The sequence below is a fragment of the Dermacentor albipictus genome, chromosome 2 (assembly GCF_038994185.2).
Source record: "Dermacentor albipictus isolate Rhodes 1998 colony chromosome 2, USDA_Dalb.pri_finalv2, whole genome shotgun sequence".
NCBI lineage: Eukaryota > Metazoa > Arthropoda > Arachnida > Ixodida > Ixodidae > Dermacentor > Dermacentor albipictus.
The window spans coordinates 47,636,049-47,650,384 of record NC_091822.1 but is presented as its reverse complement, the minus strand read 5'-3'; the positions used below and the strand labels follow the sequence as shown (position 1 = coordinate 47,650,384).

Below are 14,336 nucleotides of genomic sequence, written 5' to 3'. Positions count from 1 at the left end.
CCACGTTTCCGCAAACCCGAGCGAGCCAATCACAGGCGCCGAAGTCGTCACTTGGGCGGTGAGCTCAGTGATGCTCTCGCCGGCGAGCCCAGCAGCCGGGGAGGAACAACGACTGAAACGCGCGAGAATTCTCGCGGGCTCCCGAGGTATCTCGAGACAGGGCGAGAACTCTCGCCTACCCGCCGCTCTCCACCACCGCGAACGCGCGGTGGTGTGTGGCCTTCGGAAGGCGCGTGCGTTCTTAGCGCGCCGCCTTGTGCGCGCTCAGTTCCGCAAGTGAGGACGTGCCTTAATGCAGGCCCCCTTTGTTCCCTCCCGCCAGATCCTTGCGCGCAGTGGAATACGGCAAGCTTCCTACCCGCTTTCCTCGCTTGCGTGCGCGAGGTTGAGCCGCGATCGTGTGCGGCGACGGCGGAAATGCACCTGGAGTGCCCATATACTTGCTATCGCAATGAAACGGAAGTATATGTTAAGCCACGAGTGTTCGCTAGCTACGGCCAAGGAACAATGAATTTCATGTGCCTAAATTATTTAATGACCTCAGTGTCGACTCGTATAACATAAGGGACTCAACGTGAAACGGTGAAAGAAATGAGGAAGAGGTGCGTAGTTAGGCAACTATGCGTGAACTCTGCATGCTTTTCAATCATTCGCTTTTTTGGTTTTGCAAATTATGTTCATATTTCGTTATAGCATTTTATGACGATGCAGATTTACCATGCTTCCTACTGGCCTTTCTTTTTCGTTTTTTGTAAACAATTACAACCCGTTACGGGGTGTTGCGATACGCTACGCATGTACCAGTTCGTTTATTGTTTGCGAATACGAGTAATGTCAATGTGTTATCGTGGCGGCATCAAGCGCTACACATTTACAATGTACCACTTTAACTTGAAAGGACGATAAGAAGCTTACTGAACTGCGCTTTATATGTATGACGATGTTCGACCACTGCTGGTCAACTAACAGGCATCGTGTGCTCAAAGTGACCATGGAACTCAGTATGTCACAAAGAAAACGAGTGAAGTAAAAAACAATATTAATGTAGGATATGTTGAAATAACTGCAGCGTGATTTTTTCATGAATGGAGTCGCTTTATAGTACTCGTAAAATCTCCAAACCGCGCTGTAAAGGTGGTTAGACAGTGAAGCTGTAAAGAACTACTAGAATGATTACCCATTGCGACGTAGTTTGAAACTACTCACATGTTGACATTTACAAGCAGTCCACCTTTTTATTCGCCTAAGACATTTCAACGGTCTGCGACTTCACTCGCGCCCCTACTTGGTGCACCTTCGCAGAGTGGACCAGGAGGCATAGAAAGGCCCTTGACCGCACTTTCGTCGCGCCTCGTATGGAGGCTGCTCTCCAGGAGTCCTCGCTGTACGTGACCTTCTTATAGAACAGCCATAGCACGAATTAGTTGGGCGTGTTCTTTCTTTAGATATGAATCTGCAGTTTCGTCACTCCCAGCTTGATATGCTACAGTTGCCGCTTCCCGTCAACTGCAGCTTATGCAGCCGTAGCCCTTACCGGAAAACGGTTGCGGCGATCGTTATGCATGAAGGTGAACCATCTGGTTGTTGTGTCCATCGCCTGGACGGCCGGCGTCGCGGATGGATGGATGGATGGATGGATGGAATGAGCGTCCCCTTTAGAACGGGGCGGTGGGTTGCGCCACCAAGCTCTTGCTTTTGTAGCGCCTAATGTCCTACCTAGGTTAAATAATGAAAAAAATGAAAAAAAAACTCTATGAACTACCACGCCCAAATTTTCTGGTCGCCTATTGCGAACTGTGCTTTTGTACGTCTCCATCTTTTGTCGTTTCCCTACTTTTCTTCCACCAATCCTCCAATCGCATCTTACTAATGGCTATTGCGGACATGTTTGCTTTACCACTGCTCCCGCTGAACCCAAGGGCTTCAAGGAGGCCAGTGGTGCCTAAATCGACCGCTGGGTAGACCTCTTCCCATTCTATTAAAACATGCTCCGTCGTTTCCCTAGCTTTACCGCAGCAAGCACATGCTTCTTCTTCCTTCTTATATATCGCTTTATAGGTGCATGTTCTAGGGCATCCTGATCTCGCTTCGAAAAGTAATGAGCTTCGCTTTGGGTTATCATACATTCTTTCTTTCCTCATTTCGTTTTTTCCTCTTAAGTAGTTATTCATGCCCCGCAGGGGCGTCTACGTCAGCAGGCGTTTGGTGTGTTGCGACACCACGGACCCGAGCACACGAGGGTTGGACCCCCCCGCGTGTAGTCGTGCGCGGCTTAGCCGTGTCCGGGGAAAGGGGGATCCTGGAGGTTGAGCCGATGCTGGGTGATCGGACCTTTAAGGCCCCCCGGCGGAGGCAACACACCTCTTTGGCCTCTGCTTCACGTAGACGGCACCCCCGGACTGACCCACCCGGGGGAAATCGGTAGTCGCCTCTTCCTATCTCTCTCTCCTCAAACCTTCGTCTTTATCTCTCACTTTTTTACCTTTCCTGCCTTCTTCTTTCTTCCATTTACTTCCTTTCTCCACGGCGGCAAGGGTTAACCTTGTGTGGATATCCTACCTTGGGTACACCATATTTGGTTATAGTGACGGCGTACGGCTGGCGTCGTGCAGGCTTGGACACAAGCCCTGCCGCGTCCCCTCGTTGGGCTCCGTGGTGGGCGGTCGGCGCTGTTGCCGAACACACACACTTTCCTATGGCAGCTCAAATCTCTGTTGTCCATGATCGGCGTCTCAAAAGATGCCGCACCGAAGTACCATTTCAATTCTCCTTTCGAAGCAACGCTCCATCTTTCCCCAAATACTATGTAGTCCACAGTGAAAGTAACACACCTATTAGAAAGCTTTCTCCATTCCTGGTCGCCAAATGCCTGAAAGATAAAATCGGACAGACATACAAAGCCGCCAAAATGTCTAGCGGGGACCTCCTCCTAGAATTAAATAGTAAAGACCAAGCAGATAAGCTGTCTGAACTTACCAGTATTGGCGAGGCGACAGTGACTGTTTCAGCCCACAGAACACTCAATACAAGTAGGGGAGTAATATCTGAAGAAGATTTTATTGGATTGAGCGACGAGGAACTGCTGGAAGGTTTCCAGGAACAAAATGTTACCAAAGTACAGAGAATAGTAATCCGCAGAAACGATCAAGAAATCCCCACCAAACACGTTATACTCACCTTCGGAACAAGCGTAATGCGTACCTCGCTCGATGCAGGTTATGTTAAAGTTAATGTAAGACCATATATTCCAAACCCCAGACGATGTTTCAAGTGCCAAAGGTTTGGACACGCTTCACATGCATGCCGAGGACAAACAACTTGTGCTAAATGCAGCTCCAACGAACACCAATCTGAGAATTGCACCTCTTCCCCACATTGTGTTAACTGCAAGGGAGATCACCCAGCTTATTCACGGTCCTGCCCTTGCTGGAAAAAAGAAAAAGAAGTCATTGCACTAACCGTTAAAGAAAAAATCTCGTTCTTCGAAGCCAGAAAGAGACTGTCGTACCTTCCCCGAAGAACCTATGCCGATGTGACGCAGGCGGGGGCAGCGTCACAGAGGCCTCCGGAGTCCTCCGAGCCCACGCGCAGTGGTGCCGCAGTGACTCCTCCCGCCCCCGTGGTGGAAGCAGTCAGTACTGCTCCACCCTCTTCGGCGGCCCTGCAGACACCAGTTCCACAGGGCCCTAAAATCAAACGAACCCCAAGGCCCGAGGCACGTGTCTCGGCGCCTAACTCTCGGTCCTCCAGCGCCTCAGAGAGAGCGATGGAGGTCGACACAAAAAACCCGGTGTCATTGACACCGAAGGACAAGCGCTCTCTTGAGCGCGGTAAGAGGGACAAGATCCCAATAACCACCCAAAATAAGAAAGCGATAACCTGAAGGTTATCGCCCCTTTGTATCACCCTTCCTGAGATCAACGTCACCTAATATCTTACCTATCTGCTATTAAACTGTTAAAGCCATTTTTACCCTTCAATTCCATAATGGCTTTTATTATTCACTGGAATTGTAGAGGTCTTCTACATAACTTAGGTGACATTAAAGACCTGTTATTTAATTTCTCTCCTGTGGCTTTATGCCTACAGGAAACAAACCTAGGTGAAAAACACAAACATATTCTAAAAGGTTTCACTGTTGTACGGCGCGACCGTACTCAGATGAACCGGCTTTCCGGTGGTGTAGCCATTGTTGTGCAGGGCGGCATTGCAGTTCGAGAAGTTCCGATTACCAGTCACATAGAAGCCGTTGCCGTCACTGTTCTAACTCACAAAACCATCACCATTTGCTCGCTGTATATCCCACCCCACACCCATTTTACCACTAAACACTTAGAAAATATAACAGGTCAATTACCGGAGCCATTTGTTTTAGTGGGGGATTTTAATGCTCACGGTACTCTTTGGGGCAGTATCAAAACTGACCAAAGAGGGCAAATGGTTGAGGGTTTTATTCTAGCAAATGATATCTGCCTTTTAAATTCAGGTGCACCGACATACTTTTCACCGACTTCCCGCACTTTTAGTTGTTTAGATTTAGCTTTTTGCTCACCATCTCTTTTTAATGATTTTAAATGGGAAACCGTCGACAAGTCTTATGGCAGTGATCACTTGCCCGCAATCATCACATTTTTATCGTCACCTCCAACTTTAGTCACTAGGCCACGCCAGTGGAAATTACAGCTCGCTGACTGGCCGCTTTTTACGGAAAACGCGAGACTGGAAGCTATCTTTTCACAAGAACTAAGCATTGATGAACTTAATAAAAAAATTACTGAAGTCATAATCTCTGCAGCAGAAAAGTCAATACCCCAGTCATCCGGTATTGTACACAAAAGGTTAAATCCCTGGTGGACGAACGAGTGTACCGAAGCCAAAAAGAAACAAAATAAGGCCTGGGGAATCCTACGTAGGTACCCCACATATAGCAATCTTTTAAATTTCAAACAGGCCAAAGCCAAAGCACGATTTATTCGAAGACAGGCAGAGAAATCCTCATGGCAAAAATATGTGTCTTCCATTAATAATACGGTCACGTCAAAACGAATGTGGGACCAGGTAAGGAAATTTAAAGGAGTATACACGTCATACACAATACCACTACTGACATGTCCAGGCACACAAACAACACTACAGGACCAGGCCAACTCCTGGCATTAGGTAACACTTTTACAACATCTCCAGCTCAGCACACTATTCAAATTCATTCCTAAAATATAAAGAATCGGCGGAGAAACAGAGACTGCCCACCACTGGGGCTTCAACGGAACCTTACAATAACTTCCTCACAATACAAGAACTGAACAGGGTTCTCTCTGCCGGTAAAAAAACAGCAACAGGTCTTGACCGTGTCCACTACACAATGCTAGCACACTTATCTCAAGCATCGGCAGAAGCACTTCTTAAATTTTTCAACAAGATCTGGGAATCTGGAGCAATGCCGACAGACTGGAAAAATGCAGTAATAGTGCCTTTTTTGAAATCAGGTAAACCCGCAACGTCCCCAAGCAGCTACAGGCCCATTGCCTTAACAAGCTGTCTAGCCAAATCCTACGAGAGTATCATAAACATAAGGCTCACATTCATCCTTGAATCACGGAACCTGATAGACACGCACCAGTGCGGGTACAGAAAGGGCTGCTCGACAACTGACCACCTCGTACGCCTGGAACATGAAATACGTAACGCGTTTCTACACAAACAACACTGTCTTACAGTATTTTTCGATCTAGAGAAAGCGTATGATACCACGTGGCGGTATGGAAATTTAAGAGACCTGGCTGACTTGGGAGTACGTGGCAGAATGCTAAACTGCCTATCTGATTTTATGGCAAATAGAACATTTGAGGTGCGTCTCGGCACAATACTTTCCCGCACATTTACACAGGAAAATGGCGTTCCACAGGGTTGCATTCTGAGCACGACACTCTTCATAATCAAAATGAACTCTGTTAATAAGATCATACCATCCTCTGTTATGCACTCCATATATGTCGACGATCTGCAAGTGGCTTGCCGCGCCTCAAGTCTACCCACTTGCGAAAGACAACTACAAATAACCATAAATAACCTTACGCAATGGGCTGACAAAAATGGATTCCGTTTTTCAACAGACAAAACTGTTACAGTTCTCTTCTCCCAGAAACGAGGGTTATACTTCAATCCAGTTCTCACATTGCATGGTACAACGCTACCGGTCAAAGAACACTATAAATTTCTAGGCGTAACGTTTGACACTAAACTGAACTTCCTGGCCCACATTAACGCAACTAAAATTAAAGCAAGCAATGCGCTAAATATCCTCAAGGTTTTATCACACAAGCACTGGGGATCTGACCGAACATGTTTACTACGTATATACCGATCCCTTGTACGTAGCATCCTCGACTACGGTAGCGTAGTTTATGGTGCAGCTAGGCAGTCCTACATTAAGCGACTTGATCCAGTTCACAATCTTGGCCTACGACTGGCGAGCGGTGCCTACAGGACATCGCCTGTACAAAGTTTATACGTTGACGCTAATGAACCTTCATTACAACACCGCAGAGCACAACTTACACTTTGCTATGTATTAAGAATTCGGTCATCACCACAACATATATGCCACAACATCGTAACAAAGTGCCAATCACGACTACACTACACAAATAAACCAAACATGATTCGGCCACTCATCTTAAGACACGAACAATATTGTGAGACCTATGATGTTCCTCCCGAACCCCTGCAGGTTGCCGAAAGGCCACCAAGGTTGCCCCCGTGGTACGATTTCACACAGTTGTGCGACTGGACAATGACACATTTAAAGAAGAAAGACACCCCACACGAACACATTATACATGAATTCCGTGCACTTCAGGACAAATATTAAAATAACATGCAATATTACACTGATGGCTCTAAAACAAAAAATCACGTGGGTGTGGGGGCCGTAACGGAAAATTGGGAAACAAGTATTCGATTACCACAACACGCCTCTGTTTTCACGGCCGAAGTTTTTTCTATATGGGTTGTTGTCAAAAAGATTATTGCTGATAAACACAAAAATGCAGTCATATACACAGATTCTTTAAGCACACCAAAAGCTCTACATCCTAAATCTGAGTGTGAACCCCTGATTGGAGACATTTTGAACATGGTGGCTTTTAACGAGTACGGGAGGTCAATTCGGTTCTGCTGGGTCCCAAGCCATGTTGGGATACCGGGTAACGAAGCAGCTGATAGATGTGCATTGATGGCAGCGCACAAAGACATTACAAACACAACAATCCCACATAAAGATAGCATCCGCGCAATTAGAAAGGCCTTAACGGTAAAATGGCAACGCGAATGGGACCGTTGTGCCGACAACAAGCTACATCTCACGAAACCCATAATTGGCGAGTGGAAGTCTTGCTATCATCAGGAGCGGTTCATCGAAGTAGTTTTATGCCGACTACGCATTGGGCACACACACCTCACACACAACTACTTACTTACGAAAGAAGACACACCAACATGCGAGAAATGTCAATAGCCACTAACAGTTATGCACATATTACTCACATGTACGGAGACTGAAACACACAGACGAACACTTTTGCACAAATTATATCAACTACACATACCTTTACACCCTGCTCTAATTTTAGGTGATGATCCACTAGTACCATTATGTGAAGTCCGCAAATTTCTAGAGGACACTGGCTTTTTACATAAGATATAGATTAACGAAGCCTTTTCCTTCATAAACTAGATTTTAAAACACCTCGTGTTTGGCGCAGCATAGCCTCAGCCGCTCTTGCGCCATTAAACCCCATTTAACTAACTAACTAGTTATTCATAGTAGGGTTTTTTTTTTCCATTGCCGCTACCCATGAGATTATTTCAGCCTCTCCGACTTACCGCTTGGCCTTCTTTGTTGGTGTGTTGCCTACCCTACAAGCTGCATGCTTGCTGGTAAGCTTCCTGATTGTTTTCCTCCACTGTGAATCAATGTTTTTCTTGTACAGATACCTGAACACTCTCGCAGCCTATTTACTTTCTTCCATATTCGTCAGCCGTTCTTTATACTCAATTTTACTGCGAGCTTCCCTCACTTCAAAACTAGTCCAGCCCATCTCACCCTGCACAGCTTCATTTGTAGTCTTCCCGTGAGCACCCAATGCGAGGCTACCCACTTACCTTTGGTTCGCGTTGAGTCCTGATTTAAAGCAAAAAACCGCATTTCCAAAAGTAAGTCCTGGAACCAATACACCTTTCCACATACCTCGGAGGACCTCGTACCTATTGTATCCCCACAGCGCTCTGTCCTTCATTATGGCGGCATTTCTCTTCCCCTTTACTGTTATGGTTGTTTCCTGTGTTTCCATATATATATTGCCTTCGTTTATTCATATACAAGGTATTTGCCCGAAGTATTTCTTGGCCCTGTATCTCCTCTGTGTGTTCACTGTTTTAATTGTGTACCATAACACCTGATTTTCGAAAACTAACACGGATGCGTGGAGGCGAGCGCCATCTGCTGGTGCTGCAAGCAACTTAGCTGTGCGCGCCTCCCGCTGATGCCGCCGCTGCCGCGTATGCGTAAATGCCCCTACCCACGATTTCTACCCTTATGGCGTGCATTACGATTAGGCGCACAAATTGCGGCCACGTAGTGCTCATGTATTTATTTATTCGAGTCCCCTCACAGGCTCCAAGCATCAGAGCACTGTGTGAGGGGGGATTACAAAGATAGGGGCACAGTCAGGAGCACGAGTAACATGATTATACAGCACTTATTCACTGTTAGTACCGATCAATAAAACGGAAGAACAGTACATGTCGCGTAGGAATTGTGTTAAAACGTGTATATAGAATGAAACATGCTGAATTAACTGCCACATATGCTGCGGTATGGCCCGCAGGAAGTTACACCTCGACACAAACTATACCATGAAAGACTCGCAACTTGCCTCACATAGTCGTTTGGAGGCAGGCGGTATGAATTTTTCCCTCCAAATTTGTTGAACCAACGTCATGCTTCCTACACTCTTAGGCAAAGCTACACCCTTTGGCTTGCCCGTTCTGCTACACAACAATAATCGTTATCTGCCTTGATGCGTTTCCTTTCTTTAACGCTGCGAGTCCGGTAGTTTCCAGTAACGAACGGCACACGCGTTATCAGCATAGAGCAGTTTACACCCTTTGGAGTGCCCCTTCTGATAAAGCGCGTGCCGTTCGTTACTGGAAAGTTCCGGGCTCGCAGCGTTAAAGAAAGGAAACGCATCAAGGCAGATAACGATTATTGTTGTGTGGCAGAAGGGGCAAGCCAAAGGGTGTAACTTTGCCTAAGAGTGTAATCCGCGGCGCTTACGGGGCGGTGTCGCGAAGAGATTTTTGCCTTCGCTGAATCTATTTTGACATCCGAAGTTGCAGCAGCTCACTGTAATGGAAAACGCCGCTAAGCGACGTCGCACTTGCGATAAAGCTTAGTCCAGGGAGTTCAGAAACGACAAACACAACGCACACTGAAAGGCGACGATGCGAACATGCGCTCCCCGCCATTCGCTTGGTGCTTTTTATACATAAATAGCGCTGGAGGGCGACTGTAAAGAATCGAAGCAGGCGCGACGCCCCTCGTGACGCAGGTAGACGAGAAGCGACAATGCGTCAGGCGGAATTCTTTAAAGCGTGTCACTACTTAACAAAGCTTCAGGGGTTTTACAGATGGATGGATGGATGCTGTGAGCGTCCCCTTTGGAATGTGGCGGTGAGTTGCGCCACCAACCTCTTTGTATTGTATTTCCTAATGCCCTCGATCTCTACCTTCAGAAAATGAAAAGAAAAAATATACACGAATAATTCTCATCACAACACTTTCTGAACCTCTGTTGGGAACTTTGTTTTCGTATGCCCTCCGTTGTTTGTCTTTTCCCTACTTTTTTGTTTTGACCAGTGTTCCTATCGCCTCTTCCTAATCTCTATTGGGGACATGTTTGCTTTCCCCCTGCTCTCGCCTAACCTAAGGGCTTCGAGGAAGGAAGAGGTACGTAAATTGACCGCTGCGCAGATATGTTCACATTCTGAAAGTTCGGCAGTATGTTATGCTCCTGTAACGCGCGAAGGCGAATCTTGCTGCACACTTGGCAATACATGAAGTTTCACGATCGGAGAGGGCAGGCATAAAGAGCCGCAGTGTGAAGTACACATGTGAACAAAACTATACGGAGCAGCGATTGCACGATAAAGCTCCTTTTCTCCTCTGTATTTGAATGCAAGTTGAAATTTAAGACCGCAGTCTTTAATTTGGCATTTCGAATTTTCTTGTCATGAGGTATTTACCAGTGCACTCGCCAGTTTCCGCTCAAGCACGTAATTTACGAAGAAATTCTGTTTTATCGGTGACCCTGTGGTCACTATAATTTTTCTCACGGGTGTGCATGTGTGGCATGCCGTTGTCTGCGAGTATCAGCCGCCTCTTTAAGTTGCCGTCTCGCATCGTCCTGTTGCTGCTTTCGTAGTTCAGCTTCTTCGGCTTGTTTTTGACGCTTGGCTGTGCTAGACTCAAGCCAACGAAGTTTCTCTGCGACGTTACGTTGCATCCTCTTACCAGGCGAAAGCAGCACTCGCGATCGAACGCCTACCGCCTCGCAAGTCGCACCTTATTTCTCGCTTGGCGAGCATCCTCAACCAAGCGCACTCTCGAGGGGGGTATGCAATGCTTTATTGACACCCAGAAGCTTGTTTTGAGATTGTTCTCTATTGAAACGTATGATGTTTGTTGCATGGGTGATTTCAATAAAACGGTGTATGAACCATTGCTGCTGATGACGTTTTTGTAGCACTCTACGGGACGCTGCGCTTTAAGGCGAAAACCGTAGATCTCTATGCTTCAAGGTCGCGTTGTGAGGCAGAGAAAAACGGAGCGCACCGGGAAATGGAAACCGCAGCGCCGGAGGAGGGTTGTGAGAAAGGGAGACGGAGGACGAGGGAAATGCAAGCGGCGGCGCCCGTAGAACTTTCTGTAAACGGCGGCATACGTTCACGGCCTTCTCTAGAGGGTGTTGTCGCAGCGCGCTCAGGCGCGTTGTATACGTCGCCGCGTTGGGTCAGTGCTTCATTCCACATCGCTATGGGTGACGAAGTACCAGGTTCTAGTCGCGAGCGGGGAAGACCGAGAAAGTACGCCACGGCGGAAGAGCAGCTCGAAATGCCGCTCGTCGTAACCACCGTCGAAAGCAAGCGGCTTTGGATAACGTTGCGGCAGCGACCCGACGAGAGCAACATGCGGCCCTAATGTGACGCAGGCGCATTGGGAATGCAGAATTGGTGGAGGGAGAGGCCGCTGCCTAACGTCTAAGACGAGCCGCCTTGAGAGCTGAAGGTGCGGGTGGGTGGAACAGGGGGCTCCTGGCGATAGCGAGTGCGTTCGTCTTCATCTTATTAGAAATTTATAAGCATCCCCCAAATATTACTCTGGTATGAGCCATTGCAACGAACGCCTTAAGGCTTTCGCCGTAATAATACATGCTCCATTGTTTTCTTAGCTTTACCGCAGCAAGCAGCAAGCAAGCAAGCTTCTTCCTTGTAACTCGCTTTATAAGTGCGTGTTGTAAGGCATCCTGATTTCGCGTGGTAATAATAAAAAAAATTCCTTTTGGGTTACCATAAACTGTTTGTTTCCTGTTGTCGTTTTTTCATCTAAAATAGTTACTCATAGCAGGTTTCTTTTTCATTGCCACCACCAATGAGATTGTCTCAGCCTCTCTGACTTCCCGCTTGACATTCTTTGCGGCCCTGTTGCTCACCATACCAGTCGCATACTTATGGTCAGCTTCCCAGTAATTTTACTTCACTGTGAATTAATGTTTTTGCTGTACAAATATCTCAACACTCTACCAGCCCATTTACGTTCTTGCATATTCCTCGGATGCGTAAAGGTGAGTGCCATCTGCTGGCGCTGCAAGGAACCAAGCGGCGCGCGCCTCCCGACTATTTGCCCCTGGAGACTATAGACCCATTGCCATGTAATGCGATACAGGTTTGCTGTAAAAGTAAGGAGAATAAGTTCTCAGCTCACATTCGCCTGATTATTTTGTCACAGCAATGATCAGGCAGCAAGAAGAGCAGATCTGACCGAGCCGAACGTCTTCGTCGTCGGTTCTTCTCTAAGAAGCATCTCCTGAGCGCAACTAAAGATGAAGCTTACTGCCACAACACCACGAAAATCGACAGAATCTGCGTGCGAATATCCGCTCTCCACGGTCTATACGAAGTACTACACTCCGCTCTTTCATGCATAGTTACGCTTGTAATGTTTTTCTTGTGCTTCGTTTGGTACTCCAGCTTTTGTGTACTCGCTACCGAAAGCCTGCCGAGTCTTGCTCTCAGGCGAACGCGGATAAGGACGATATGGCAGGAACGATGGGAGCAGTAATTAAACGATAAACGACACCTTGTTCAGCCTTACATATCCGAATGGAAAAGCTGCAGGCATGGAAATCGATTTCGTGAAGTTCTTTGTTGTTTACGTATGCCTCGGGCATTTCTCGCCCAGATTATCGTCAAGCCATCGTGCTCACACCGTCTTCGCCATCCAATTGTCGTCATGCCATCGTCATGCAGCCGCCTTCGTCTTTCTATCTTAATTATGCTGCCGTCATGCAGTCACCCTCGTGCCGTCATACTCGTGGAACATCATGGCGAACGAGTGTCGTAGCAAGGTGGGCTAATCCCGGAGACCGTGCATGTCGCGTGTAGCGGAAGCACTGTAAATATCTGATTGATTGCTAGATGTTCTAAACAAAGGTGTCTTGAGCAATACAGTGTGTTGATACATTGCTTTAATGTTAACGCATTAACGTCGACAGTCATTGCGAGAAGGGTTCTACCGGAATTTTATGACTGAGCAGGCATATACACTACTTCTGTTTGCTTATGATTGACACCGGCTATTCTGTGTGTGCTTGCGCATGATAGCCTTTAATAAAGGCTGCTACACCACTAAGCCACATCTCGCACACATACGCTTCACTCACGCAGGTGTATGTTTTTGTTGACGCAGGTTCCCATCAGCAAGAAGGCGCCAGTGGCATCGCCAAGTGAAGCATTTCGTGACGGCGGCATCTGCATGTGGTGTGAAGGGCGCGTGTACGCCTGCTCGGCCCACTGTACCTCGCACTAGTCACAGAGCGGTTGTGGTTATGCTCGCCTCCATGCCTACCTCTACAAGAAGAGACGCACGGCAATTAAAAGAAAAACAAAACATTGAATGGTGTGCATGAAACGCATACGCAAGAAATGCAGTAACGTCAAAATAAAACTAAATATCGTGGCCACGATCAGTGCAAGAAAACATAGTGAAATACATAAAAACAATAAAGAAGCTGGTTACGACGTCAAGGAGACTCAGAGGCATTTTACAGCGTAAGCTGTTGTGGGTTCTAATTATTAGCCAGAAGTACATGTTGCTGGGCTAGTCGGTTAATATTGCTCAGTAGATCGTAAATATGATCGCTTAGCGCAAGCAAGGAATGATGGAAGGGAACAAGGGGAGGGCCAATGCAATCCAAAAGTACATGCTGCTGGGCTAGTCGGTTCTTATGTGCTCCCCTTCTTCCTTTCCGTCATTCCTTGTTTGCACTGAGCGATCATATTTATGTTCCACTGAGCAGTACAATAGCCGTTTCGGTTACAGATGTCCGCTGCCGCCCGTGTCCTTCCCAGCTATTGCCAGGAATGAGTAAAAAATGCGCAAAGTTCCCTCCGGGATCGAACGCGAGCTCTCCGTGGCAGTCAGCTACTCTGCCACTTCGCCACGCAAGCGCTTGCTAGCTGCTGCGGAAACATGCCCTATACAGGCGTCCTAACGCGCGAGGGGTCACGCAATGTCAGATACGCGTCGAGTAGTGTGATACGTACACACTTTGCAATGCAGTTGCGTATTATGTGGCAAGGTGGCACAACATGTAGGAGTTTTATGGTATCGTGCCACTTGTCACGCAATGTGAGATGCGCGCACCGTAGCGTCGATGCGTGCAAACTTTGCATTGCAGTTGCGTTGTATTCCACCAGACGTCACAAGTATTAGTTGCATCGTATCGTCCCACGTGTCAGGGGATGTGACGTGAGCGCCGCGTACTCTCGATACCTGTGTTCACGCTTCGGTACACGTTATGGCGCCTCCTCGCAAGGTACGAACCACTGCTGCGGAAGCGAATCATTGTGTTACGAGCCCGGCTGCAACAAGGCAACGTCGGGCTGAGCAGACCGCTGTGCATATAGCACCGCTAGCTGTAGCGTGCCGTCGACGCCAGGCTCAGTTCAGTCCAGCTAGCTATTGGAAAAATGACGAAAGAGACTTCGCCGTGAAG

At 47.4% G+C, this 14,336-nt stretch overlaps 1 protein-coding gene across 1 annotated transcript in view; it reads left to right on the top strand.

Annotated features, from left to right (window-relative positions):
- LOC139055407 (uncharacterized) overlaps positions 1–13,354 on the top strand; it is a 37,439-nt gene extending 24,085 nt beyond the window's left edge. The window contains exon 5 of the mRNA XM_070532860.1: positions 13,028–13,354. Coding sequence (XP_070388961.1) covers positions 13,028–13,147 — 120 coding nt within the window. The 3' untranslated portion in view covers positions 13,148–13,354. The remainder of the gene's footprint in view (positions 1–13,027) is intronic.
- The last annotated feature ends 982 nt before the right edge of the window (positions 13,355–14,336 follow it).